The 27,581-nt window shown below is 43.2% G+C and overlaps 1 protein-coding gene across 3 annotated transcripts in view; it reads left to right on the top strand.

The window, feature by feature from the left end:
- The window catches only part of CHN2 (chimerin 2), a 343,495-nt gene that overhangs the window by 199,157 nt on the left and 116,757 nt on the right, over positions 1-27,581 (top strand). For all 3 annotated transcript variants that reach the window (XM_004007934.5, XM_060414780.1, XM_042248636.2), the window contains exons 4-6: positions 9,952-9,983; positions 14,186-14,299; positions 17,448-17,733. In XM_004007934.5, coding sequence (XP_004007983.1) covers positions 9,952-9,983; positions 14,186-14,299; positions 17,448-17,733 — 432 coding nt within the window. The remainder of the gene's footprint in view (positions 1-9,951; positions 9,984-14,185; positions 14,300-17,447; positions 17,734-27,581) is intronic.

The following is a 27,581-nucleotide window of genomic DNA, read 5'->3' as shown; positions in this document are numbered from 1 at the left end:
GGTACTTTAGTCTGAAGCTAGACTATAGAACTTTGCTAGTCAATGAAGGCATCCACGTCGATTGTCATCTGCTCTGGAGAAGATGGGAAGTACAGTGGTTAAAGGTGTGTGTGCTGAGTCCTAAGCCACTTACTAGATCTGTGACCTCAAGCTAGTTGTTTAGGGACTCTCTGAAAAAATAAGTGTGCTCACTTCCCTCACAGGGTTGTTTGGAGGCTTAAATGAGAAAATACATGAAACCCTAAGGACAGCTCCTGGCAAAGAGTTGTTGTTCATTCATTCAGTCGTGTCTGAACTCCAAACAATCCTGGCAAAGAGTAGCCCGTTCAATGAGCGTTATCCTGTTACCACGATGTTCCAAGTCCCATTGTTTTTCACATGTGTTATCTCATCTAATCTTTGGAACAGCCTTATTAAAATAGTATATTTTTATAACTCTAGTTTTATTGAAAATCGAGAGAAATGAGATGCAAAGAAGTTTAATAACCCACTCAGGGTCACACAGCAATCGAATTGACAGCAGGGCTCTGCGTTCATAATCTCTGTCTCAGTCTGCAAACATTTAATGAGTACAGGCACCCTTTGCTCTCAGAACAATCACTCTCCGAATATTTGCTATAATGACTCACAAAAGCTTTTGGCCAAAAATCAGTCTCCCAGTTAAAAACCTGCTGTCACAAGTTCTCCTATGTGGGACAGCTTCTTAAACTTCCATGCTGCTGCTGCTAAGTCACTTCAGTCGTGTCCGACTCTGTGCAACCCCGTAGACGGCAGCCCACCAGGCTCCTCCATCCATGGGATTTTCCAGGCAAGAGTACTGGAGTGGGGTGCCACTGCCTTCTCCGCACGTGTACATGACTCCCCTTCAAAATGCACATCCTGCATTTCTCACGGGCTCCAAGGTGATGCCAATGCTGCTGCTCCACAGGTCACACTTTGAGCAGCAGGGAAGCTAGATGATGGAAGAGGGGCTCCTTCAGACCTCAGAGCCCTCCTGATTGGCCTCCTGTTTAAACATGCATGCTAAGTCGCTTCAGTCGTGTCCAATCCCTGGCAACCCCATGGACTGTAGCCCGCCAGGCTTCTCTGTCCATGGGGGTTCTCCAGATAAGAATCCTGGAGTTGGTTGCCATGTGTTCCTCCAGGGAATCTTCCCTACACAAGGATCGAACCCATGTCTCCTGCGGCATGTGTAGGCAGATTCTTTACCACTGAGCCATGGGGAAAGCCCCCTTGTTTAAACATACTGAACATTATATTCATAACTCTCCCCACTTCTCCCCTGAAGGTTTAGTTCCTCAGTATTTGTTTAGGCGAGGTACCCTGGGGCACTACCAACTCAGGTCTAATTTGGATAGTATCTTTCAAATCTGCAGTAGTGTCTCATTGTTTACGATAGAACATGCTCAGTGTAGAAGGGTAGTAAAATTCCTGTTCAATTCAACCATGGACTGCACACAAACATACCTAATCATTATGTTATGAAGTGTTAAACAATTTTATAATTAGTGTTTAAATATTTCATATTATGCAGAAATTCTTAAATTGTTATATAATTATTTTAAAGCATTTTAGTAATGTCTGGGACATTGATATTTTTGGATGTTTTACAAATGAATTATTATTTTTTCCATTTAAAACAGTAGGATATAGACTCTTGTTATTTGAAACTCTAGCGACCAGCACATTTTTAGAAATGGATTAGGTTCAGATAACAAGAGGTGCCTGCATTCACTCTGTGCCAGACTTCGGGTGAAATTCTAGGAATACAATGGTGATGAAGACTAAAATAGCTGCTTAAAAAAACTCACAGAATAGTTAGAGAAGAAACAAGCAAGTTAAGATTTAAAATATGGTGGGATGTCAAGTTTTTCAGCAGAGATAGGTAGAAGGTGCTTTAAGATCATGGGAAATAATGGGCCTGCCTCTTTCTCTGGTACACAGGAGGCTCTTTCTGGATACCAATAATAGCTAATATCCATTGTGTATCCAGGTACTCCAGGCACTGTTGCAAGCATGTTGCATGTATTTACTCATTTAATTATTAAAACAACAATAACAATGAAGCAGCTACTTTTGTTACCATCCCCATTTTAAAGATGAGGAAACTGAGGTACAGAGAAGTTAGTAACTTGCTATGGACACACTGATATGGCCTTAAAGCCAGGCAGTCTGAATCTAGAGCCTGCCCTTTCCAACCATCTTGTGATCCACCTTTATTTTACTAAAATGAGGTTCAGGATCTTAAAGTAAGAGCATACCAAAAACTGATGGATGTGTTAGGGGTGCATTTATAGAACTGTGAATGATTTGCTTTGATTGGAGCCTGTGGTGGTTATGGGCTGATGAGGCCATGAGGTGGGAAGCTACGACACTTGCATTGGCTTCACGTGTAGAGGAACATACTGCATGGATCCTGTGGACAGGGCTGGACAGGACTAAACCCGTCTCAGCAGTCGCAGTAATGGCACTAATGATGCATGAGATATGATATGCAGTCATGAAATAGTTTACTCTACCATCTATTACATGAGTGTTGTCGCTTTCCTATCAGTCATCTTGGGAAGCTGTGCCTTTATTCCCCCAGCTTTGCGTTGCTCAGAGTGTCCTGGGAATGCTTTTCTAAAGTGCCTTTAGAACAAGTCATAGTGCACATCTTATTACTAGAAAACCGTGCTTCATTTTTGTCTCAAATGGATTTCCTAGTTGGATCACTCACCCTGTCTACTAAATTTAGCTCTGAATAACTTTTGCCTGTTTGTTATAATAACATCTACTCTCAAATCCATTCTCAAAAAACAAGTGTATGTTTCTATTTACCAGTGATTCTGAAACTTCAGTATATGCTTAAATATCATCCAGGGGGACTTAATTAAACAGCACATCAAAGCCCCACCTTCAGTATTTCTGATTCAGTTCTTCTTAAAAAGGGATCAAGAATCTGCAGTCTTTAACATGCATCCTAAAATTTCTGTTTTGAATGACCAGACCACACTTGGTCACAGATGAAGCTGTTAGGATATTCAAGAGAAGGGTAACAATTCTTAAGGCCAGTTCCAGAAAAGGAATTCCAAATGTGTTCTGATCAACAGTGATGTCAGTGGCAAATACTGCCCTCCTAGGGGGACTATTACCCAGCTGTTGTTGTTCAGTTGGTAAGTCACGTCCAGCTCTTTACGACCCGTGGACTTCAGCACACCAGACTCCTCTGTCCTCCACTGTCACCTGGAATTTGTTCAAATTCATGTCCATTGAGTCTGTGATGCTATGCAACCATTCAGCTTCTGCATCCCCTTCTCCTTCTGCCCTCAATCTTTCCAGCATCATCAGATCTTTTCCAAAGAGTTGGCTCTTTACATCAGGTGGCCAAAGTATTGGAGCTTCAGCTTCAACATCAGTCCTTCCAGTGAATATTCAGGATTGATTTCCTTTAGAATTGACTGGTTTAATCTCCTTGCTATCTAAGGGACTCTCAAGAGTCTTCTCCAGCATCAATTCTTTAGCATCCAAAGCATCTTTGGCATTCAGCCATCGTTATGGTCCTACTCTCACATCCATAGATGACTACTGGAAAAACCATAGCTTTGACTAGACAGATTTTTGTCAGCAAGGTGATGTCTCTGCTTTTTAATACACTGTCTAGGTTTGTCATAGCTTCCCTTCCAAGGAGCAAGTGTGTTTCAGTTTCATGGCTGCAGTCACCGGCCACAGTAATTTTGGAGGCCAAAATCACTGCTACTTTTGCTGCTTCTACTTTTCCCCCTTCTATTTGCCATGAAGATGGGACTGGATGCCATGATCTTAGTTTTTTGAATGTTGAGTTTTAAGCTAGCTTTTACATCTCCTCTTTCACCCTTATCAAGACGTTCTTTAGCTCCTCTTCACTCTGCCATTAGAGTGGTATCATACATATCTGAGGTTGTTGATATTTCTCCCAGCAATCTTGACTCCAGCTTATGATTCACCCAGAGTGGTATTTCACATAATGTACTCTGCACAGTAGTTAAATAAGCAGGGTGACAATATATAGCCTTGTCATAGTCCTTTTCCAGCTGTGAACCAGTCCATTGGTCCATGCCCAGTTCTAACTCTTGCTTCTTGATCTGCATTATACAGGTTTCCCAGGAGACAGGGAAGGTGGTCTGGTTCTCCCATCTCCTTAAGAATTTTTAAGTTTGCTGTGATCCACAGAGTCAAAGGCTTTAATGTAGGCAATGAAGTAAAAGCATATGTTTTTTTGGAACTCCTTTACTTTCTCCATGACCTAACAAATGTTGGCAATTTGATTTCTGGTTGCTCTGCCTTTTCTGAACCCAGCTTGTACATCTGGAATTTCTCAGTTCGTATGTTACTGAAGGCTAGCTTGAAGGATTTTGAGCATAACCTTGCTAGCATGTGAACAGAACACAACTGTACAGTAGTTTGAACATTCTTTGGCACTGCCCTCTGAGATTGGGATAAAAACTGACCTTTTCCAGTCTTGTAACCACTGCTGAGTTTTCCAAATTTGCTGACATATTGAGCGCAGTACTTTAACAGCATCATGAAATTATGAAATAATTTAGGATTGAAAAAGCTCAGCTGGAATTCTGTAACCTCCATTAGCTTTGTTCATAGTAATGAACAGTTTGGTATATCATTGCCTTTCTCCTTTGCCTTTTGCTTCTCTTCTTTCACAACTATTCGTAAAGCCTCCTCAGATAACCACTTTGACTTCTTGCATTTTTTTCCCCTTTGGGATGGTTTTGGTCACCACTTCCTGCACAGTGTTACAAACTTCATCCATTCCAGAGTTCTTCAGGCACTCTGTTTACCAGATATAATCTCTTTGAATCTATTTGTCATTTCCACTGTATAATCATAAGGGATTTGATTTAGGTCATACCTGAACAGCCTAATGGTTCCCCATACTTTCTTCAATTTAAGCCTGAATTTTGCAAGAAGGAGTTTATGATCTGAGCCATAGTCAGCTCCAGGTCTTCTTTTTTACTGATTGTATAGTGCTTCCCCATCTTTGGCTGCAAAAAACATAATCAGTCTGATTTTGGTATTGACTATCTGGTGATGTCCATGTGTAGAGTCATCTCTTGTGTCATTGGAAGAGGGTGTTTGCTATGACCAGCGTGTTCTCTTGGCAAAACTCTGTTAGCCTTTGCCTTGTTTCATTCTGTACTCCAAGGCCAAACTTGGCTATTACTCCAAGTATCTCTTAACTGCCTACTTTTGCATTCCAGTCCCCTTTGGTGTGAGTTCTAGAAGAGGTTGCCAGAGAAGGCAATGGCAACCCACTCCAGTACTCTTGCCTGGAAAATCCCATGGATGGAGGAGCCTGGTAGGCTGCAGTCCATGGGGTTGCGAAGAGTCGGACATGACTGAGCGGCTTCACTTTCACTTCTCACTTTCATGCATTGGAGAAGGAACTGGCAACCCACTCCAGTGTTCTTGCCTGGAGAATCCCAAGGATGGGGGAGCCTGGTGGGCTGCCGTCCATGGGGTCGCACAGAGTTGGACACGACTGAAGCGACTTAGCAGCAGCAGCAGCAGAAGAGGTTGTAGGTCTTCATAGAACCAGTCAACTTCAGCTTCTTCAGCATCAGTGGTTGGGTCATAGACTTGGATTACTGTGATGAATGATTTACCTTGGGAATGAACCAAGATTATTCTGTCATTTTACAGATTGCACTCGAGTACTGCGTTTCAGACTCTTTTGTTGACTGTGAGTGCTACTCCGTTTCTTCTAAGTGATTCTTGCCCACAGTAGTAGTTATAATGGTCATCTGAATTAAATTTGCCCATTCGCATGGATTTGGGTTTTCCCTAATAGCTCAGTTGGTAAAGAATCCGCCTGCAATGTAGGAGACCTGGGTTTGATCCCTGAGTTGGGAAGATCCCCTGGAGAAGGGAAAGACTGCTCACTCCAGTATTCTGGCCTGGAGAATTTCATTGATGGTATAGTCCATGGGGGTCACAAAGAGTCGGACACAACTGAGTGACTTTCACTTCACATCACTTTTAGTTCACTGATTCCTAAGATGTCAATATTCAATTTTTCCATCTCCTGCTTGACTACATCCAATTTACTTCAATTCATGGACCTAACATTCCAGGTTCCTATGCAATATTGTTCTTTACAGCATCAGACTTTACTTTCACCACCAGACATAGTCACAACTTTCTGCATTGGTCCAGCCTCTTCATTCTTTCTGGAGCTATTTGTAACTATCCTCTGCTATTCCCCAGTAGCATATTGGACACCTTCCAACCTGGGGGGCTCATCTTCCAGTGTCATATCTTTTGGCCCTGTCATACTATTCATGGGATTCTGGTGGCAAGAATACTGGAGGGTTTTGCCGTTCCTTCCTCCAGCGGACCATGTGTTGTCAGAACTCTTCATCATGACCTGTCCGTCTTGTGTGGCCCTGTACAGCATGGCTCAGAGTTTCTTGAGTTACATAAGCACTTTCGCCAGGATAAGGCTGTGATCCATGAAGGGGAGTCTCCTGTAGATGGTCCTTATTTAGAGAATGATGTTCAGTTATACTTATTTAAAAAAAATCAGCCAGCATTTTGCACAGTCATGCCACATAACCAAAGTCACTTGTGTCTTGGGGAGTACCCATTTCGGATGTGTGTGTGCTCACTGGTTGGCTTAGTATCCTCCTTTTGCAAAGAGTGGTGCTCCTTTCAGAACCAAGTAGATCATGAAAGGATCCAGCATTGGAAGATGGAGCAAAATGCCCGGAAATTATTACTTTTTCCCTAAAAAGGCTGTACTTCTTTCACTTCTGAAAGTGGGTCAGTAACCCCAAGAGCCAGTCACACTCACAGTGACCAGCTTCGCCAATGTGATGCGCTGTCCAGCTTTAGCTGTTGGCCTGGCAGGCGACTTCCCCTCATGTTGGGATATGTTGTGTTTTTGTCCCTTCCTGAATCCATGTGACTACCTAAATTAGCCCTCCATTTTTCTCAAGTTGCCTAATTTTAATGACACAATTCTCAATGAAAAATGGAGGAACTTCAGAGCTGCTTTACTTATTATTTATCAGTTGTCCTCTGTCTCATTCACTGAAGAGAATCTCATACACCTGGAAATTGAAATTCAATGCTATGGCTTCTTTAATAAAACAAATCTGTGCTTCACAGGTACATCATGATCCCGTCAATGTTTAATATGAAGCAGTGCCTGGGGCAGAGTAAGGCTCCTTTAAGGCAGTACTCGGTCACCAGGAAGACGTTACTATAGCCAGATCCCTTGTCCCTCAGAGCCCTGATGTCAGCTGACTGTCAGGGTCTGAGGATCCAAAATGACCCATCTTAAAAAAAAATGTGGATATTCTATGATTTTTCTGGCATCATTTAACTTAAATTTAGCTCTTGACTGATCAAAAGCTCAGTAAGAGATGGAGAGAAAGACCATGTTTAGATTCCTGTGAGCGAAAAGTTTAGGAAAAGGAAGAGGTGATTGTTACAGCTTTTTATCCCAGTCATTATTTCTCTGTTTAACACTAAGGACAGCTATATTTTCTTTACGAGCTACAGAAGACAACACCAGGAAGCGAGATTGAATCAGATCACTATCAAAGCAGCCAGGACGGTGGAAGCCCTGATTGGATGTCTGTCCACATCCTCTGTCTTCACTCTCTCTTATTTCCACCTTTCCTCTCCCCCATGTGTGGCTCTGCCAGATTTAGAAGAAAAAAAAGAAAGAAAGAAAAACAGGATGTCTAGAAAAATTTGAATTTCAGACAAATGAAGGATAGTATTTTAGTACACATTTTGTGCGCTACTGGGTGCCTATTCCATGACGGTAATCCATGTGGAGTCTCTCCCACACGAGTCAGTGCTCTTGTTTTATTTTCTTGCAGTTTTCATATGCAGATTGGTTCTTCAATTGGATCAAAGGGTCCTTCAGGCAGGATCTTATCTGGTATTTCTCAAGGCACCCTTGATATTGACTTCCCTATTTGGGGGCCTATGTTAGATTTTTCAAAAGTTCCCTTCTACTGCAAGTACAGAACACCCCTGAGCTCCTTATATCTTTCCTCTCATATCTCTGAAGTCATCACTTCATGAACAATGACCAGGCTGAGCACAGAGCTCTGAGCGTAAGTGTGCTGTGTATTTTTATGAGTGGTAGATGAACTGAAAGCAGTTTGCTGTCTTAAGAGGCAATTAAATTAACTTACCTGCATGCCAGGAGTTAGTAGTAAGCTCTATCTGCCATGCTGTCCATCTGGGAAGTTAGGTTAATTCCTCTTCCCTTTTGGAAAGATAAGAGGATTGAGGAAGGGAATGAGGTTGGGAGCTATACCTAGTTTTGTAAACGTGTGTCCTAAGAGTAGGAAAGAACTGAGAAAGCTAATAGAACAATGTAAATGACAAAATGTGCAACTCACATTCAAAAGCTTCCTAGTATGTAGAGTCGTGGTACCCATCAGATAACAAGGTGCCTTTTTACATACTTTGTGCTTCGATTTAATGCTATTATTTAGATCATCCTTTGTAAAGGACACCTAGCAGGCTTCAAACCTTGAAGATTAAGAGTGATGAATGCCCTCTCTTGGTTCAGTGCTTTTCGGGTGTAAAGTGCACAGAAGAGTGAACACACATTTAGAAGTGTCTAGATGATTAGTTCTATGCCAGCTAGGCTTGCCCAAGGCAGGCTTGTCAAGACAGTCCCCTGGCTCCCCCTTTTGAGACTTTTCCTCTAGTGCGTAGCTCCCTACTGCCCGCTTCAGGTCAGTTCAGTCGCTCAGTCGTGTCCAACTGTGACCCCATGGACTGCAGCACACCAGGCCTCCCTGTCCATCACCAACTCCCGGAGTTTACCCAAACTCAAGTCCATTGAGTCAGTGATGCCATGCAACCGTCTCATCCTCTGTCGTCCCCTTCTCCTCCCACCTTCAATCTTTCCCAGCATCAGGGTCTTTTCCAATGAGTCAGCTCTTCACATCAGGTGGCCTGCATCATTTGGAGGCTAGAGGTAAGCTAGGAAACTGCCTTCAGATACCACCAGTCTGTCCCGCTGAGAAAACTGCCCTTTTGACTATACGCAGAAATGACTATAAATGAAATAGCCACCCAGCTCATATTCTACTTTAGCAAATAAACATGAACTTGCTGTTTATAAGCATCAGTGAAAATCTATAACTTCTTGTAGCTCTACATATCCTCAGTGTCCCTGGAATCAGACTAGAAGAATAAAAGCTGAACATGGGAATTCATGTTAATTTGTCACCAACTCCAACACCTTTAACATAAGAAAACAAAGTTTGTACGAAAGTAGATTATCACATATATGTGGTAGAAATCCAGTGTGATTACCCCAAGGCTCAAGATATGATTCAAAAACCTTTTCTGGAATATTTATGCTTTTCAGTCAACTTATAAATGTTATCCTCCAAACTTTATACCTCTGATGTCAAATGAATTTTAGCCCATTAGGCATTTGTTGAAAAAATAATGTTAGGCTGTAGGTTTTATCTGTAAAGAGACCAAATTAAGCTTATTTTTAATCCTGATGCACACCCCATTTTTCTTACAACCATATAATGAAACAATTAGAGGAAGATTGAAATAAATATTTATGTTTTATTCATGCTAGAAGTACTTATTCTGTCCTTTAGGATGAAGCCTTGTAATACTGTTATCAATTCCTTAATATTAAAATAAGTCTCATTTTATTTCCTTTGAAAATTTTTTTATTGGATGTTTGAGTTTGGGTGGGAATGAGCCTAATGATTAGAGAAATATGGCAATTCTAGGTCATTTTTACTCAAGAAAGTTGAGTGTGTTGATTAACTCCAGAATGTCTTAGATCTCTGATTTGGGGAATAAAAACTGTAATAAAATTATTTTCAGGACTCTAGCTCTGTTTATTTGAATAGTAGTTTTATCTATCTGATTTGAATTCAAATGCATTATTAATACTTTTCTTCTTTTTTAATATAGGTGGAAAACAGACCAAAATATTATGGAAGAGAGTATGTATTCTGCTATTCATTGTTTTAATAACATAATAAGTAGTCATTTTCATATGTCATTTAAATATTAAATATTAAAACATTTCCAATATATAGTCTTCATCAAATGTCCATTGTGCAAGAGTTTAATAATAAGGATAAATGCAATCAGATCCTTTTGTATTGAATTGTTCTTATAATATTCAGGTGTTTGGCTTTCACAAATGTGGGAGGAACACTATCTTCTGCTACATTCATTTCTTCTCAAAAAGCGGCCACTGCGTGCCTGGAAGTATTTGAAGCATAAGGCAGCATTTTCCATAGTTGTGGCTCTCTTAGTCTTTCATTTCACTTTCTACCTCGACACCACATAAACAGCTCGAGTCAAAGACTGTAAACTGAGGCCGAATTCCTGGCTTTTACACACCTCAGCAAGTGCAGCACTCAGGAAAGTCATCTCATTTCCTTGCAGTCTCATAAAACCAAAATGATGATTTCTCTTGATGTGGATCTGTTAGCCAAATTACCTTAATACCATAATTATGATTTCCTCCATTTTCCTCTTAATTTCATCTCTTGCTTTACTTTCTGAGAAACCTACTGCAAAGCAAATATGCATTACCATAAAAACAACCAGCAGGCTGGGGCTGTGGCCTGGTGCACAGCTCACAGCAGGCAGAACCGCCCAGCACAGAGTCAGGGCAGATACACAGTTCACTCTTCTTCCCATGTCCAACCTGGAGGCATTCAGAGGCAAAGTCTCTTTCAAGTCCACCGACCAAACTAAAACCTCCTTCCTCTATTCCCTTACCCATCAGAGCTTCACACTTGTGATTAATGATGCTATTATTTGTCCCAGTTCAGCAGCTACTTCCTAATTGCCATGGCTGCATTTCTGAACCTTCCTACTGGGCCTTGAAAATTCAGCTAGGGCTTCTGGAGTACCTGCCTGGACCACTGGCCTCCTCTCTTCCACCCCCACATCCCTAACATTCAACCTGGATATAAGATGACTTTTTCTTTCTTCAGTATACTGTTTTGGATTTTGCTGTAGAACAACAACAACAAAAAAAGAATCTAAAAAGAAAATGAAAACCTAATATATACTTCTAAAATAGAACACTTTTATACACGAATTCCATAAGGAACTCTATTCGTTGTCTTTTCCTGTTTTGCATAAGACTTTTATTGAATAACCTCCTAGTTCTCATCCTCAAACCCCCATCCACATAAACTGTGTAGTGAGAGGAGACCAAAGAAACCCCAAAGAAGGGATATTTCCTATTAGAGGGAAGTTAGCTTAAAAACTTCAGATTCTGTGTTTCCCTTTCTTTTTAAAAAACTAAAAGGTTTTAAAAATTCCATTCAAAATATAAGATATGCTCTATTCAGGAAACATTTGTACACATATTTTCTTAGAAAGAATCACAATAAAGTGTGGACAATGGGTGTCATTAGTGAAAAGGGAATTTGTGTTTCTCTACTGTTTATATTTTTATTTCCTTTGTGCCTTTTAATTTTCCCACTGTGGATAGGTATTACTTTGGTTTTTAAAAAGTTAAATGATACCTAATTAACTGGGGAAAATTAAAGCACAGGGATCGAACCCAGGTCTCCCGCATTTCAGGCAGATTCTTTACCAGCTGAGCGACAAGGGAAGCCCAAGAATACTGGAGTGAATAGCCTATCCTTTCTTCAGTGGATCTTCCTGACCCAGGAATTGAACTAGGGTCTCCTGCATAGCAGGCGGACTCTTTGCCAACTGCACTACCAGGGAAGCCCATATAGGAATTGACAATGTGTAAAATACCGTAACCCACTATTAAAGAGAAGTATTAACTTTTTTTCCTTCATCTCTTTCTTTCCAGTCTTTGTACAGGCTTTCTTTTTGCAAAGTTGGGATCAGACACTTTTAAATCTATCCCTAAAGGGGATGCTGAGCTGCATGCTGAGTCTTCAGGTGCACAAAATTGTTACTTCTTTCAAACAATTGAATTTATCTTAGTTCTTGACACTTGGCATCTGTTGCCGGCCATCCCTAAAACAAGGGCGTTTAAACGAAGCTGCTTCCAGGTTAGCCACCTGTTTAGGGTGCTCCTCCTCTCATGGTTTCGCCCTTCTCCGCCCAGAGAGTGGTCTGGGCCTGGGGTGTCCGGTTTCTCTGCCCTCCTCTGTGTGTGTCTCTTCCTGCTATGGTCATCCCCGCCTGCCCCCCGCCCTGCCCTGTCCGGTTGTATCCTGGACATCCCAGCCTAAACATCTTGTGGCACCAGCTTCTGCCCTTTCTGGAAACTGGAAACTTTCCAGTGCCCTCTGCTCTTCTACCCTCCCCAAGTCTGTCTGTCTGTCTGTCTGTCTGTCTCTCTGTCTCTCTCTTACTGGCCTGGTAACTGCAGGCTGCCCTCAGGTCCCTGCTCAGACCATCTGTCCAGTCTTCTCCAGCTCCAGCTCTTGCTACAAAGAAGGTCTCCAGTCTACGGGCATACCACCCTAAACACGCCAAGCTCGTCGTCAAAGGAGGCTTCTCCACTTCCCAACTCAGACCCGCTGAGCCTGGGCTCTGGCCAGATTTCTCCCAATTTCCCTCCCAAAATAACTGGGGACACTGGTCTCCTTTTGCGCAGTTGTGGGCAGGAGGATTACTCTTACGTCACACAGTATGTTTATCCTCACCCCAGAAATGCGCTGCTCCAAGACCTCCATGTGTTGGCTCTCAAGATTTAAAACCAAAATTTGAGAAGCTACAGCCCCTCTTTTTCCCAAGCTGTCACTGTTCTAGACTTTTGAGAGTTGATTTGAGAACTCAAAGCCAGAACATTGGGACTTCACCCCGCTAAGACTAAAGCTTCAGCTTGTAAGATCTAGCAGTATAGAATAGAAGGGAATTAGGACATAAAAATGGTGACACATGAACTTCCCTGGTGGCTCAGTGGTAAGGAATCTGCCTGCAGTGCAGGGGGCACAGGAGACTCGGGTTTGATCCCTGAGTTGAGAAGATCCCCTGGAAGAGGGCATGGCAACCCATTCCAGTATTCTTGCCTGGAGAATCCCATGGACAGAGGAACCTGGCAGGCTATAATCCATAGGGTTGCAAAGAGTTGGACACGACGGAAGCAACTTAGCATGCACCCATTGTGATAGGCATATTTTTTTTTTTCAAAAAATTATCCTGGTACATGTGTCCTCTAAATAATCTTTGCATCCCTGGTGAAAAACTTGTGTAGCCAATTTTCCCTCCCTCCCCTCTCCCTTCCAGGAAGGTAAAAGAGGATTATTTGTCCAGAAATTGTTTTCTGTAATTTATTCTTCCAAATTCTCTAAGATTGGGTAATCCTAGAAAGAGAGTGTTGTTCCCTCTCCCAAGAGCCCAGGACCCCTCGGTACCGACCTCACCCTGTAACCCAGCTTCCACCTTCCTCTGTAACACAGAATGATCAAATTTCTGAAAACAGGGTTGAGCAGCTGTCATTGTTTAAGGGTGACAGAGAGCTGGCTGGTTGACTGTCCCTAACTGCTGTCCTGTTCTCTTCTCCCCTGGCATCACCATACACCCTCTAGGGCTCAGACATCCCTTCCAGAGCAAAGCAGTCTCTGGCTAAGCCTGAAATCCTACTGCATTTTCTACATGCATCTATATTACTTTTTAAATAGCAAGGGAAAAAATAAACATTATCTTTAAAAAAAGAAAAATAGGTACATTTTCCAAACACATCCCTAAGAGATTGCTCTCAAAATTTAAAGAAGTGGAAGACTGCTCATGACTGCTGGCTATTCTTACCAGCGAATGAGCCTCTTAAATGAACAACACCCCACACCTGAAGTAAGCAGGGTGATAATCAGTATGTGTTCATTTGCAATCAGGATAATACATAGTGAGCGGAGAGCTAAATTGGTAAATACTCTTTTGTTATTCCCCGTGGTTAAAAGAGGAGTCGTAACCTGGCTTTTGGTTCTGACTTTAATTTTCAGCTTGTGAGCAAAGACAATAGCAGAAAGCCAGGTGGACTTGGCCTTCTTCCTTTTCTTTTGCATATTATCTGTTTGGGTGCATGCTGGGAGGTGGGTCCAAGCCCATTTGGAATTATACATTAGTCACTTCCTTCTTCATTAAGGTGAGGAGCTGCAAATTCCAGGTGGTCCCACCATGTCTTTTAACCAGCTCTTTGTGGTCCATACCTGCTGTATGGTTTGTTCAGAACAAAGATGCTCTTGTCTCTTCTCAGGTTCCACGGTATCATCTCCCGAGAGAAGGCAGATGAGCTTCTTGGAGGCGTAGAGGGTGCCTACATTCTTCGAGAAAGCCAGCGCCAGCCAGGATGCTACACGTTAGCACTAAGGTAAACCCGATTATCCACAGTTGCAACTGCTTTACAAGGATTTACTTATTTTTCCCTTTTTTTTAATTGTGGTAAAATATACATAACATACAGGGCTTTCCTGGTGGCTCAGCTGGTAAAGAATCCGCCTGCAATGCAGGAGACCCTGGTTCGATTCCTGTGTCGGGAAGTTCCACTGGAAAAGGGATAGGCTACCCGCTCCAGTATTCTTGGACTTCCCTGGTGGCTCAGATGGTAAAGAATCCACCCACAATGCGGGAGACCTGGGTTCCATCCCTGAGTTGGGAAGATCCCCAGGAGGAGGGCATGGCAACCCTCTCCAGTATCCTTGCCTGGAGAATCCCCATGGACCAGAGGAGCCTGGCAGGCTACGGTCCATGGAGTCGCAAAGAGTTGGACATGACTGAATGACTAAGCACAAGCACATACATAACATATAATGTATCATTTTAATTGTCTGTAAGTGTGCAATTCGGTGGCATTAAGTATATTCTCAATGTTGTGCGGCCATCTCCACTATCATCTCCCAGAACTTTTTCATCATCCCAAATTAAAACTCCATTAATCAGTTGTTCCCCATTTCCCCCTAATTATTTTTTTTATTTTCATGTCATTTACAAAGTGCCCAGCAGCATATTACAGGTTTACATGTGTCCTGGGTCACAGATGTTGTCAGTTGATGGACTCCAAGGCTCTGTTTATGCATGCACAATATTCTCGGGAGAATTATCTGCAAATTTAGTGCTTCTAGAGCTGCTTCTGCCTGAAACATCAAGCCAGTGAATTAAGACATACCTCTGCCTCCTTTTTCTGCACAAATTCTGTGCTCAGTTGTGTCTGATTCTTTGCAACCCATGGACTGTGGCCTGCCAGGCTCCTCTGTCCATGGGATTTTCCAAACAAGAATACTGGAAAGGGTTGTTATCTCCTCCTCCAGGGGATATCTTCCCGACCCAGGGATCGAACCTGCATCTTTCTGCATTAGCAGGCTTCTTTACCCACTGAGCCATCTGGAAAGCTTGCCTCCCTTCAGTTCAGCTCAGTTCAGTCACTCAGTCATGTCCAACTCTTTGCGACCCCATGAATCGCAGCACGCCAGGCCTCCCTGTCCATCACCAACTCCCAGAGTTCACTCAAATTCATGTCCACCAAGTCAGCGATGCCATCCAGCCATCTCATCCTCTGTCATCCCCTTCTCCTCCTGCCCCCAATTCCTCCCAGCATCAGTCTTTCCCAATGAGCCAACTCTTCGCATGAGGTGGCCAAAGTACTGGAGTTTCAGCTTTAGCATTAGTCCTTCCGATGAACACCTAGGACTGATCTCCTTTAGGATGGACTGGTTGGACCTCCTTGTAGTCCAAGGGACTCTCAAGAGTCTTTTCCAACATCACAGTTCAAAAGCATCAATTCTTTGGTGCTCAGCTTTCTTCACAGTCCAACTCTCACATCCATACATGACTACTGGAGAAACCATAGCCTTGACTAGACGCACCTTTGTTGGCAAAGTAATATCTCTGCTTTTGAATATGCCATCTAGGTTGGTCATAACTTTCCTTCCAAGGAGTAAGCGTCTTTTAATTTCATGGCTGCAATCACCATCTGCAGTGATTTTGGAGCCCCAAAAAATAAAGTCTGACACTGTTTCCACTATTTCCCTATCTATTTCCCATGAAGTGATGTGACTGGATGCCATGATCTTCGTTTTCTGACTGTTGAGCTTTAAGCCAATGTTTTCACTCTCCTCTTTCACTTTTACCAAGAGGCTTTTTAGTTCCTCTTCACTTTTTGCCATAAGGGTGCTGTCATCTGCATATCTGAGGTTATTGATATTTCTCCCAGCAATCTTGATTCCAGCTTGTGCAGCCCTTGTCAAAAGTCTTCACCTCACACTGTGGGTGTGTGCCTGAACACACATGCATTTGGTCCACTGGGTTCTCTCTGGAATCATATTGACCCATAGACCTCCCACTAGAGGTCATGACACTTCATGCTAGCAAACCATCAGACCAGAGCTCTCATGAGCACTTTACCATGAAATCACAGTATTAAAAATCACAGCACCCCAAAGGCATTGCCTTTACTGCACTTTCCTAACCTGCATCAAATATTTTATATCCTTCGATCCTCATGAGAGTCCTACAAGATTTGAGGAAAGTTTTCAATTCCAAAATCGAATTGTCTTCCAAAAGTTCATCTGTGAACTCTTTGGAATTAGGAAGCACTGTCTCCGTGGAAAAAAATGGTGTCAATGAAACACTTCCCAGGTCCACCCACAAAGACGTGTTCAACCCGCCATCTCGGTTGTGACTGTAGAACGATGCTTTCCCAGCTGCACTTGGGATGCCATAGCTTCAGTGGTGTCACCATGATGAAGCACTTCAAGAATAGCAAGAGCTCTAGGGATGCAAAGTGTTTTCTCAGCTTACCGGCATCCCCTTCAGCAGGAGCTGACAGTCCCAGTGGGAAACCCAGAAGCGGCTGTGAGCTGTAGGACCAGGGCCAAGAGGGGACAATCAGCACTAACGGGAGAACCCTAATGATTAAGTCTCTGTGATGCTGTCACTGATGCTCAAGCAAAGTGTGCTCCACAGCTCCCCTGTTACCCTTCTGCTGGACCAACTAGGATGGAAGGCATGGGTGCGCTCCTGATGATGGTCAAAGATATAATAATAAAAGGACCCAAGGCCAGTGGTTATAACTTCCCCTGCAGAGATAATTGCCTGGTAGAGGGGAGGGAGTGGAGGGGCATGGCTGGCTTCCATTAAGAAATTTTTAACATGTTTGTGAATCAGGCAGTACCCCCTGACTATGAAAATGAGGAAGACTATGACCCATGGCCATAGTGATTTCTAAGACCAAATGATGTCATAGGACTGGCTGGGGTTAAACCCACCTTTGCATCTTTTCCAGGGGTATAGCCTCAAGCAGGTACCCCATCTCTTCAAGTCTCAATTCTCTCAGCTGTCAAACAAGAACAATAATTGTACTTGTCTTGAAGGGTCTCCATGATAACCTCATGGAGGGAAATCATGTCAGGCCCTTAGCCCAGTGTCTGGCATTCAGTACAGATCGCAGAAGTATTAGCTGACACTGTCACCCACTGACCTGGTTTCTAAAACTCTTGTGATCTCTCCTTCCTCATGGGCAGGTTTGGAAACCAGACCTTAAACTACAGGCTCTTCTATGATGGAAAACACTTTGTGGGTGAGAAGAGGTTTGAATCAATTCATGATTTGGTCACAGATGGCTTGATAACGCTGTACATAGAAACAAAAGCTTCAGAATACATTTCCAAAATGACAACAAACCCCATCTATGAACACATTGGATATGCCACTCTACTCAGAGAAAAAGTATCCAGAAGGCTAAGCAGGTCTAAAAATGAATCAAGAAAAGCCAGCGTCACAAATGAAGAGCACACAGCCGTCGAAAAGGTAAGCCACGTGTGGGACGAACACAGTCTCTCTGTTTCTAATCTATGCTGAAAACCCGAATGCTTAATTCAGTATGTGATTTGCCACACTGTTGCAGGAGACCAACCCACTCCCATCCAAAAAACCTTAGACATTTTGTGCTAAAAGAGACCTTGGAAGTCTGATTTCAGTTCAACTCCCTCATTTTCCAGATGAAAACAGTGAGGTCAAAAATGTCCGATGATTTGCCAGAACTCATAAGTCAGGGCCAGGACTTCCACTAATAATTGTCTGTAAGTTTATTTGAAGTTTGAAAGAAAAAAAAATCCTTAAAAAATATTAGTGTTTTATGATGAAAATGGTCACTTGTATTTTTAGTTGCCATTTGCGGTGTCACTGGCTCCATCTCCAGTTCAACCCAGCTGGCCAAATACGTAGTGTTTGTATTTGCTTCTCTTAGAACTTGATGACCATGTGTGACACACAGGTCAGTAATCCCTCTTGAAGGTGATCTTACCTAGATAATAGATTCTATTGACAGATATGGGGGCATTAGCCGTGATGATGGCTATATCTCTAGGAGACTTGGAAAGATACAGTCAGCATCAATGCTAATGCCCCCATCTCTGGCTCTATCTCTGGGAGGCTTGTCCTTTGCCCCAGAGGAGGAGTTGTTGGGCCTCGTTGAGGATGAGACCCTCCCAAATGGGTGATGCTCAAGCTGGTGGCACCATGGCAGGATGTGGCGAGGAGGGTCTGATTTTCCTCTCCAGTAAGTTGCTGTTTATGTGAAAGACGCCGCCGCAGTTTGCTAGCAGATTTTTTGGATGTGTCCCTTTAGGAACCATCTGCTTTGACTGGTCCTATCTGTTTTCCACTGAAACAAAGCGACAGCCAGCCATGCCAGTCAGCCCCCCTGAGTCCGTGCTGAGCCTAGCTTCTAAGGCGAGCCTGGACTGGGGCAGATAGAAGTGAGCGGGGTTGAGCACGGCTCCTTCTGGTGTTTGTTAATCCTTAATTAAACCGGAACAGCCCCCCCTCCTCCCCCTGTTGTCCAGTGTGAGCAAAAAGCAGAGGAACCTCAGGTTGACTGACCGGGCTTCAGCTTTGGTGACGGGGATGCACCAGAAAGCACAGAAAGCACCGAGAGCAGGAGGAGAGCAGAGGATGGCAGGCGGGCCTGCTGGCAGACAGGGCGTGATCCTAATTGATTTGCTAATTGAGCTTTAGAGCCTAGGAGAACCTGCCTCAGAATCACGTCAGTTGAGCAGCTGGCCCATGAAAAAATCATTTGCCATTTTCATTTTATAACTCCAGAGTCTCCAAAGCACCTGTTTATTCGTTGGCAAATAATTGATTTGGGAAATGATAGGGTTCCTGATTGTTTACATTTCAACAGAAGAGAGAGGACTTGAGTCCCAGCTTCCTGGGAGTTTGTTCCTGTCTAAGCAAAAGCTGTTCCTTAGTCTGTTTGCAAAAATCTGTTCAGAAAGTAATTTAGAATAGAAAATCCAGAAGCCGACTTTCCCGGCCATGACAAATCAGAAGATGAATTGTAAAATAAATCTCTGAAGTGGTGTTTATATTTCTGAATTGGAGAGAAATGCCACCCAAAAGGCAATCTGTTACAACTGCAGACAATGCATTAGAACATTTCCAGGAGAAGAAGTGAATAGGAAGTGACTCTGGTGTATTTGGGATGAGAGTTTAGATCCTGGGTATTGGAATTGATATTCGTAGATTTTTGTCGTCCCTCAAGAGGAAAGTTGGGTCACTAGGAACTGATATTTCTAGATGGTAGTCCCATAAGGAAGCTTACATGAAAAAATATGTCCTTTCTTGTAGAGCATTTTGTATTTATTTATTAAAATTAAATTTTAGAGAAAATCAATCATCAGATTAACAATTACTTTGAGTGAGCCACCCAGTACACTTTTACCTTTTTCAGGAAAAGGTAGATAAAGAAAACATTGAAGGAGGAAGTCCAGACTCAGCGAAAGGTTTGATGGATGGGCAATGGTGGCGCCGATTTCTTGGACGTTAATGATGCAGTGGCTGACTTTCCTAGAGGACGCTCCCAGCACTGGGTCTGGTCATTTGCTGGGGGTCACTCATTTTGTTAGTGGATTGTGAAGTAACTTCGTACGACTCCATCTGTTTCTTTCTGACCTTATTGACAAGTGGAATTATTAAAAGTCTCAGTCTCGCCAGAAATCCTATTTCCCTTAAGGGCAGGTCAGTGGACTGTTGCCATGGCGGCAGTGACTCAAAAAGAGGTGGCAGAAACTTGAATGGATTGACTGAGAAATGCCCGGGGCACCTGTCTGCTTCAGTAATGGCATGTCTTGAGGGATTTAATGAGTGAAATGGGTAGGCTTCCTAATATTTCTCAAATCCAGACAGCCCAGCATTTCATTTTCCAGAGTACTTAAACTTGATCTGCCCACTTATTTTATTGATCATTTCCTAATGAATCCAGAGATATGTGTAAATCCGAGAATATTAACAATGTTAATTGGCAAAAAGATATTACCTACCCTATCAGATTTGAGTGGTTTCCAGATTTACCTCCTGTCAAGGTGGTTAGCGGTAAACTTGATTTTAATAACTGGAGATGAGGCAGGGAGAGGGGAGGGTGCAAATGAAAAAAAAAACAAAAAAAAACCACTGTGGTGGTTAGCCAACAGGGATCTGTTTCCTTTCTGATTCTTTAATTGATTTTTAAAACGTTACTATATGTAAGTGCCACCGTTTGGTGCATTTAATTAAAATGTTCATGCCCAGCATTATTTCTTTTATGAAATTAATTTCAGCGATTATTCCATAGATTGCTTGTCTACTGATCTCCAGAACCTGTGCTATAAGCAATGTAAGAGTAGCAACAAGATTCAACATCAGTTCAGACTTTTGTAGTTGGTAAACAGATTTCACGCATGTGAAATAATTTTCCACTTTATCCTCAGAGCAGCTTTGCCAGGTACATAGGGCAGGAATGATTATCCCCATTTTATTGAAAAAGTCACAATGGCAAGACAAGGAATCAAACCCAGACTTCCTAACTCCAAGTTCAAAGCTTCTTAAATCTATGGAGCAGCTGGACCTCATTCTGTTCTTATTGCCTTAAGCAAAGACCTTTGCTTTTGACCATCCTGCGTCAATTGATGGTAAGAATCTCTTAATATTTACATGCGTTTTTGAAAATACACTGCTATTACTAGCTCTAATAAGTAAATTGTTTTGTAATGAAATTTATTATTAGTGAAAGTTGCTCAGTCATGTCTGACTCTTTGTGACCCCATGGGCTATATAGTCCATGGAATTCTCCAGGCCAGAATTCTGGAGTGGGTAGCCTTTCCTTTCTCCAAGGGATCTTCCCAACCCAGGTGTCCCACATTGCAGGTGGATTCTTTACCAGCTGAGCTACAAGGGAAGCCTTGTAAAGGATACCTGACTGAATCAAATATATGTGACAACCATATTTTCAACGAAAAGTGAAAGTGAAATTGTTAGTCACTCAGTCACGTCTGACCCCATGGACTGTAACCCACCAGGCTCCACTGTCCATGTAATTCTCTAGGCCAGAATACTGGAATGGGTAGCCATTTCCTTCTCCAGGGCATCTTCCTGACGCAGGGATCGAACCCCAGTCTCCCACATTACAGGCAGATTCATTACCATCTGAGCCATCAGGGAAACCCCAATATTTTCAGTAACACATATGTATTAAGTAAAGCTACTTGCTGAGTTAAATTGTATTTATGCTTTACTGGAGAAAAAATCATTTGTATTCTTGGTGTAATACAAGCACACTAAAGAATATAGTTTACCAGTTAATCATTTCCCTAATTTTTATAATAGCAAATGTCAGAAAATGATCTAAATGCCCATCAGCTGGGGATTACTTAGAATGAATTATGGTACACCCATATACAGGAATATCATGCAACCACAGAAAAGAAAGAGGATGTTCTCATATGGATTAATATGAAAGTTAATTACTCAGGGTTATCAAATGCAAAAACAGATATAGTATGCATAGTATGGTTTTATTTATGTAAACCAGAAAAAAAGATTTTACATATTTTTTTCTAGGAAAATTATAAAATACCCCCCGAAGGATGATGAGCTAGTATGAGGACTGCCAGTGGGGAGTGGGAAGGGGGTGTCTAAGATATAAGAGTGGGAAGGAGACTCCTGCTACTATTTTGTACTCTTTGAATTTTGAACCATGATAAATCCTATTCAGAAAATTAAGAAAAGAATGCATTATGTCCTAAATTCACATACATTAAAGCAAACCCTGAGTAAAACATCCACCATACTCATACTCATACGCACCCCACCCCCTGTCCCTGGACCCAGACTGTTTTCCCATCCCTTCTTACTGGTCCCCTTCCCCATCCTGTTGCTGCTCCTGCTGCTAAGTCGCCTCAGTCGTGTCCGACTCTGTGCGACCCCATAGATGGCAGCCCACCAGGCTCTGCCATCCCTGGGATTCTCCAGGCAAGAACACTGGAGTGGGTTGCCATTTCCTTCTCCAGTGCATGAAAGTGAAAAGTGAAAGTGAAGTCGCTCAGTCGTGTCCGACTCTTCGCGACCCCATGGACTGCAGCCCACCAGGCTCCTCCACCCATGGGATTCTCCAAGCAAGAGTACCGGAGTGGGTTGCCATTGCCTTCTCCGCCCCATCCTGTTAGCTGTTGTTTTTTGTTTTTTGTTTTCTCTTTTTTTCTTTCATTTCTCTTTTGGATTGTTAGCAAAGAGTCTGTGGTTAGCAGCCTTTCACTGAAGGTTGAAGATGGTAATTATGGCGTAGGACCTAAATCACGAAATAGAGTGTGGCGTGACTATACCTGGAAATGGGTTAACTATTGCTTCCTCCTGACCTTGCCCCCTGCCCACCTACAGACCCCTCAGCGGTGCTCCCCTGGGGCTCTTCCCAGCCCCCCCCCATTTTACATGCCTTTTCAGCCCACCCCACCCTCCTTTCTCAGGCTGCCCCAGGCCAGCTCCCAGATTCCTCCCACTATTCTAGGCAGCAAGGAAGGCTCTCTGGTTTCTGCTTGTGTTGCTGTGAAACTAGGAGAGTGGCCTTGTCTGGAGTGAAGGGCTCTGAGCCCTCACCCTGAGAAGCGGCACATCTCAGGACACCAAGATGGTGTGTCTCCCTCCGTGTTCTCTCTGTGCGGCTCCTGCCGCCCCTGAGCTGAGCCCTGACCCTCTGGGGCATTGTGAGAATCTAGAGCCTGAAGGAGGAGGGAACTGGAGACCGCCTCGTGCATCCCCTTTGTTTTATGTAAGAGGACACTGAGGCACCCAGCTCCTTGGTCTGGGATATTTCAGAGACATCTAGAGGTCACAGAGGCTCGGATAGAGAAAAAAGAATGCTTTAAAATAACCTGCCCCTTAGATGTTCTCTTAAAGTTAGGATCTTTGAGGAGCACAAGTCATATGTACAGGACTCCCAAGTGAATGAATGATAAGTGAAAAATGAATTCAGAAGGCAGTCTTAAATGTGTCACAGCCCAGCAGTAAATACAAGACAGATTCACTGGGGTTTTGAAGAGAAGTTGATTAACAAGAAATCCTTCTCAAGGACTGGCAATGGCGGGAGCTGCTGAAGGGACTGGGGAAAGGCACTGGGGTTCCTGGAGCCTGATGAGAGCTGGAGCGGAGACTCCCACCAGAGGGGGCTGCCACAGGAGTGGGGGTCGGGGAGCACAGGAGCGGGGCTCCTGTAGGGGGCGCTCCTATAAAAAAACAGAGCTCCCACGGGAGGGCGATAGAGAGAAACCCCTACAATCAAGCAAGGGTGTGAGCCTTGGGTGCTGCGCCACTCAAGAGGGAGGGGGCAGTGGAAGAAATACCTCATCTTCTCTCTCCTCCCACCCTGCGATCTCCTGCCTGTATCTCTCACTGGACAAACCCCACTGGAAGCCAGAGGATAAAGGAACCAGGGATACAGTTAATCAATTTCCCCACCACAGGTGAAGCAGGACAGGATTGAATTTGACACAAGGGATGTGGCAGAGAGTAACCAATACAACTGAAAGTGATGAATAGAATAAAATCTGTGCAAGCAGTGTGTTAACCTTGTTCGAATTCCATTAGAATGTTGGTTGACCAGGTTCAGAAACCATGGTTGGCATTAATGCGAGATTGCGAGGTAGCCCTTTACGTGGATGGGCTCCACCACTGTGCCCTTATGGAAGAGGTCTTGGTCCTGGAGGGTGGAGAGGCTTTGCAACTTTATCAAGGACAGTTGATTCAAGCATGGTGTCACCCACTGCCCTTCCCCAAGCTGAGACACTGCATCCATATGCCAAAGAAAGAGCCTGCATTGTTCACGTATAAGGCATCCTGGGGCTGGAAAAGACGTTCACATGACAGGCTCTGGAAAACCTGTAGAACTGCTCTGCAGGTGGTCCCTTGGAAATATGTGAGTGGCATAACCAGTCTTTTCTCAGGAGAAAGGATAAATGAAGATGAACATAACTTAGCTAGTAAAAGTGACAGGTGCAGTAATGACTCTGATCATCTTCCTCCTCTCACACACGGCATCATAAAATGGAATGGGATATAATGCTGTAAGGATGAATGGATTTGAACTTGGGTTACATTTGCTCATGAAACCAGGTTTTACCAGAGTGTTATTTTAAATCAGAATCTCCGAACAGTGTGAAACTTACGCAGTCTGGAAAAGAGCTGATTTGGCTAGGTCAGTGGTTCTCAAACCAGCTTCAAGTTAGAATCACCCTGGGAGCTTTTTAGAAAAGACCCATGTTACCCTCCTGACTTAACTGAATTAAAGCCCCTACTGGTGAAGCTCAAGCCTATTTTTAAAGTTCTCCAGGTAATTCTAAAGTTCTCAACCCTTGGTTAGATGAAAGGTCAGATGGGGAAGTAAAGGTTATCAGATACTTGGGGAAGAATTTTCTTTTAAGGACACCTGTCCCACTTTCTCTAATGCCTCTTTTTTTTTTCCTGAGACTCTTTTTTTTGTCATAATTTAGGCACTGGCATTCTTTCTCACCTCTACCTCTGCATAAAAAGTCCTCCATGTAAAAATTCTTAAGAGTAGACTCTGGCAGTTCTGGTTACTCAGTTTGGTTCAAAGGTTTGTGCATTGTTCCTTTTCCCCTGAGTCCTTTCCCCGGATTATTGGCTAAAATTTGAATGATGGGGAAAATTAAATGTAGGATGATTAAGAGAATTTAATGAAGAAACAAAGAAAAGTCAGTGTCTCTTCTTTAGGTGCTATGTGTATGTACTTAGTCGCATCTGACTCTTTGTGACCCCATGGACTGTAGCCCACCAGGCTCCTCTGTCCATTGAATTTTTCAGATGAGAATACTGAAATGGGTTGCCATTTCTCCCTTTAGGGGATCTTACCAACCCAGGGATTGAACCCAAGTCTCCTGTGTCTTCTGCATTGCCGACAGATTCTTTACCCACCGAGCCATCGGCGTTGGGGAAGTCCTCTTTGGGGCTAGTAGGTGGTTTTCTTAAGACAAAGTTTATAGGACAAGGATTCTTATCTGTCCACTGGGGAGTTTTCAAAAATACCAATGCCTGGGACACACCCCCAGAAAACAGATTTAACTACTTAGGATAAGAGCTGAGCATCTGGAGTTTAGATTCTCCGGGCGATTCTGATCTGCAGCTAAAACTGAGAATCTCTGCTGTAGAGGAATAACTAAAATTGAGTTAGGTTGTTTGGTTTACTATCTTTTATCAAAGAGTTACTTTTTTTTCTTTTTACCATCCCCTCGCTATCAGTGGTCTCAAGGTAAGAGCTTTACAGGAACAAAAAGAAAAGTTATCCTAATACATTCAGTGTGTGTTAGAATAAGATGGTCCCAATCCTCCTCATTCATCCCCATCCTAAATCTCTCTAGAAAAGAGCTCAATGCAATCCTTGTTGGAATATTGTCTATGCAAACAGTGCCATCTAGTGGCTCAGAAAAGAGTAACATGCTGGCTGCCATCTCAAAAGACCACACTTAAACAGATGTGGAAGTAATGAGCAAGAACAAATTTTTCGCAGTGAATCCGCTGAATTGACCCCATTTCCTCAGGTTTTGTGACATAGATCAGGCTATGCAATGGCTAGGGAGTATCTGTTTTGTGATTTATGCTCATTCTTTGTGTAAGCAGATAGGCAGTCCTGCCAGCCTGGGACACTTAGATGTACAAAAAGCCCCAGTGATCTTATTCACTGAGATTCTGGTCTAGAGATGCTGGAAAAAAATTTTTAAATTTGTTTATTTTTGACTGCAATGGGCGGAGCAGGGTTCTAGGTGCACAGGCTTCAGCAGTTGCAGCTCCTGGGCCCTAGAGCGTGGGCTCAGTAGTCGTGGCCCATGCACTTAGTTGCTCCACAGCATGGACCAAGGATCAAACCTGTGTCCCCTGCGTTGGCGAGCAGATTCCTATCCATTGTGCCACCAGGGAAGTCTAAGGTGCTCAAACTTTTTGACCTCCGGGTCCTTTTGTACTTTTTAAATTACCGAGGACCCCAAAGAGTTTTTGTTTATGTGAGTTATATCTGCTGGTACTTCCTGCTTTAAAAAGTAAAACCGAGAAAAAAATTAATTCTTTTCAACGTCACGATAGTGAAGTCATTCTGTGTTTGCATAAATAACGTATTTTTGTGATGAATAACACCATTCCCCAAAAGAGAAAATGAGAATATTGTCCTTGTTTCACAATTTGTAAATCTCTCAAATGTCTGGCCTAACAGAAAACATCTTGATTCTCACATCTGCTTCTGTGTTCAACTTGTGATTTATATTGCTTTGTCTGAAGTATAGGAAGAAGCTCTGGCCTCAGACATATATGTCATTGGCAAAAGGAAGAATCTTTTTAACTTTTTATTTTGTATTGGTGTATAGCCAATTAACAATGTTGTCATAGTTCCAGGTGGACCAGAAAGGGACTCAGCCACACATATACATGTATGCATTCTCCCCCAAACTCCCCTCCCATCCAGGCTGCCACATAACATTGAGCAAGAGTTCCATGTGCTGTACACATGGTCCTTGTTGGTTATCCATTTTAAATATAGCAGCATGTACATTTGGGTTTTTTTTACCTCTTTTTTTTTTTTTAACAATAGAACAAAACAAGTGTAGTTTCTCAAAGGTTACTTACAATGTCAGTCAGTTGGAACAGGCAATTAATAAACATAGTTTTGACAGAGAGGATCACCCAAACATCAGTGGACCACACTTGGAGAACCGCTGCTCTGGGTAACCACTGGATGGACAAAAACACACGTTTTAAAGAAGCTTCTATTTGTGCGTCTCCAGGGAAGTGTTTGGGAGGAATGATTGTTCCACTTGTATCCCCTTTGACTATGGGGGTGAAAGCTTCTGTCACCCAGGACTGCTGTCCACCCTGGCAGGGAGACTGCTGAGTTTGCCCTGTTTGTAACCTCTGAGTTCTTCCTAGGTGCCTTCCCTGGGGGTGGGCAACAGAACTGATGCCTGGGCCTCTGTCACTTGGAAACAGCTTTCCAGGTAATTCTGATGCATATTCCAACAAGGAACCAGCCACCTGCTCTTACCCCTTCTCTGTACAGATGAGAAACGGAGGCCCACGTCTCAAGGTTACGTGGTGACATCGAGCGCTGGTGGGACGAGATGCCACCTTGGGGAATCCCACTATTCTCCTTCCTTGGCCTGGCGCGGGGCGTCACCCTCTTTCTTACTCCTCCAGCGCCTCTCCTTCCGCCAGCTGTGCGTCCGTCTGGTCAGGACTCACCGGTCTGCCCACCTCTCCTCCCACAGTGAGGAGCTGTCATTTTTGCCACCTAGCACTGTGCACTGTCTTTTGGAAAACTGCACCCCAAGCCAACCCCCCCACCC

The sequence above is a fragment of the Ovis aries genome, chromosome 4, assembly GCF_016772045.2.
Source record: "Ovis aries strain OAR_USU_Benz2616 breed Rambouillet chromosome 4, ARS-UI_Ramb_v3.0, whole genome shotgun sequence".
In the NCBI taxonomy this organism is placed as follows: Eukaryota; Metazoa; Chordata; class Mammalia; order Artiodactyla; family Bovidae; genus Ovis; species Ovis aries.
This window is presented reverse-complemented; position numbering and strand designations above follow the sequence as displayed.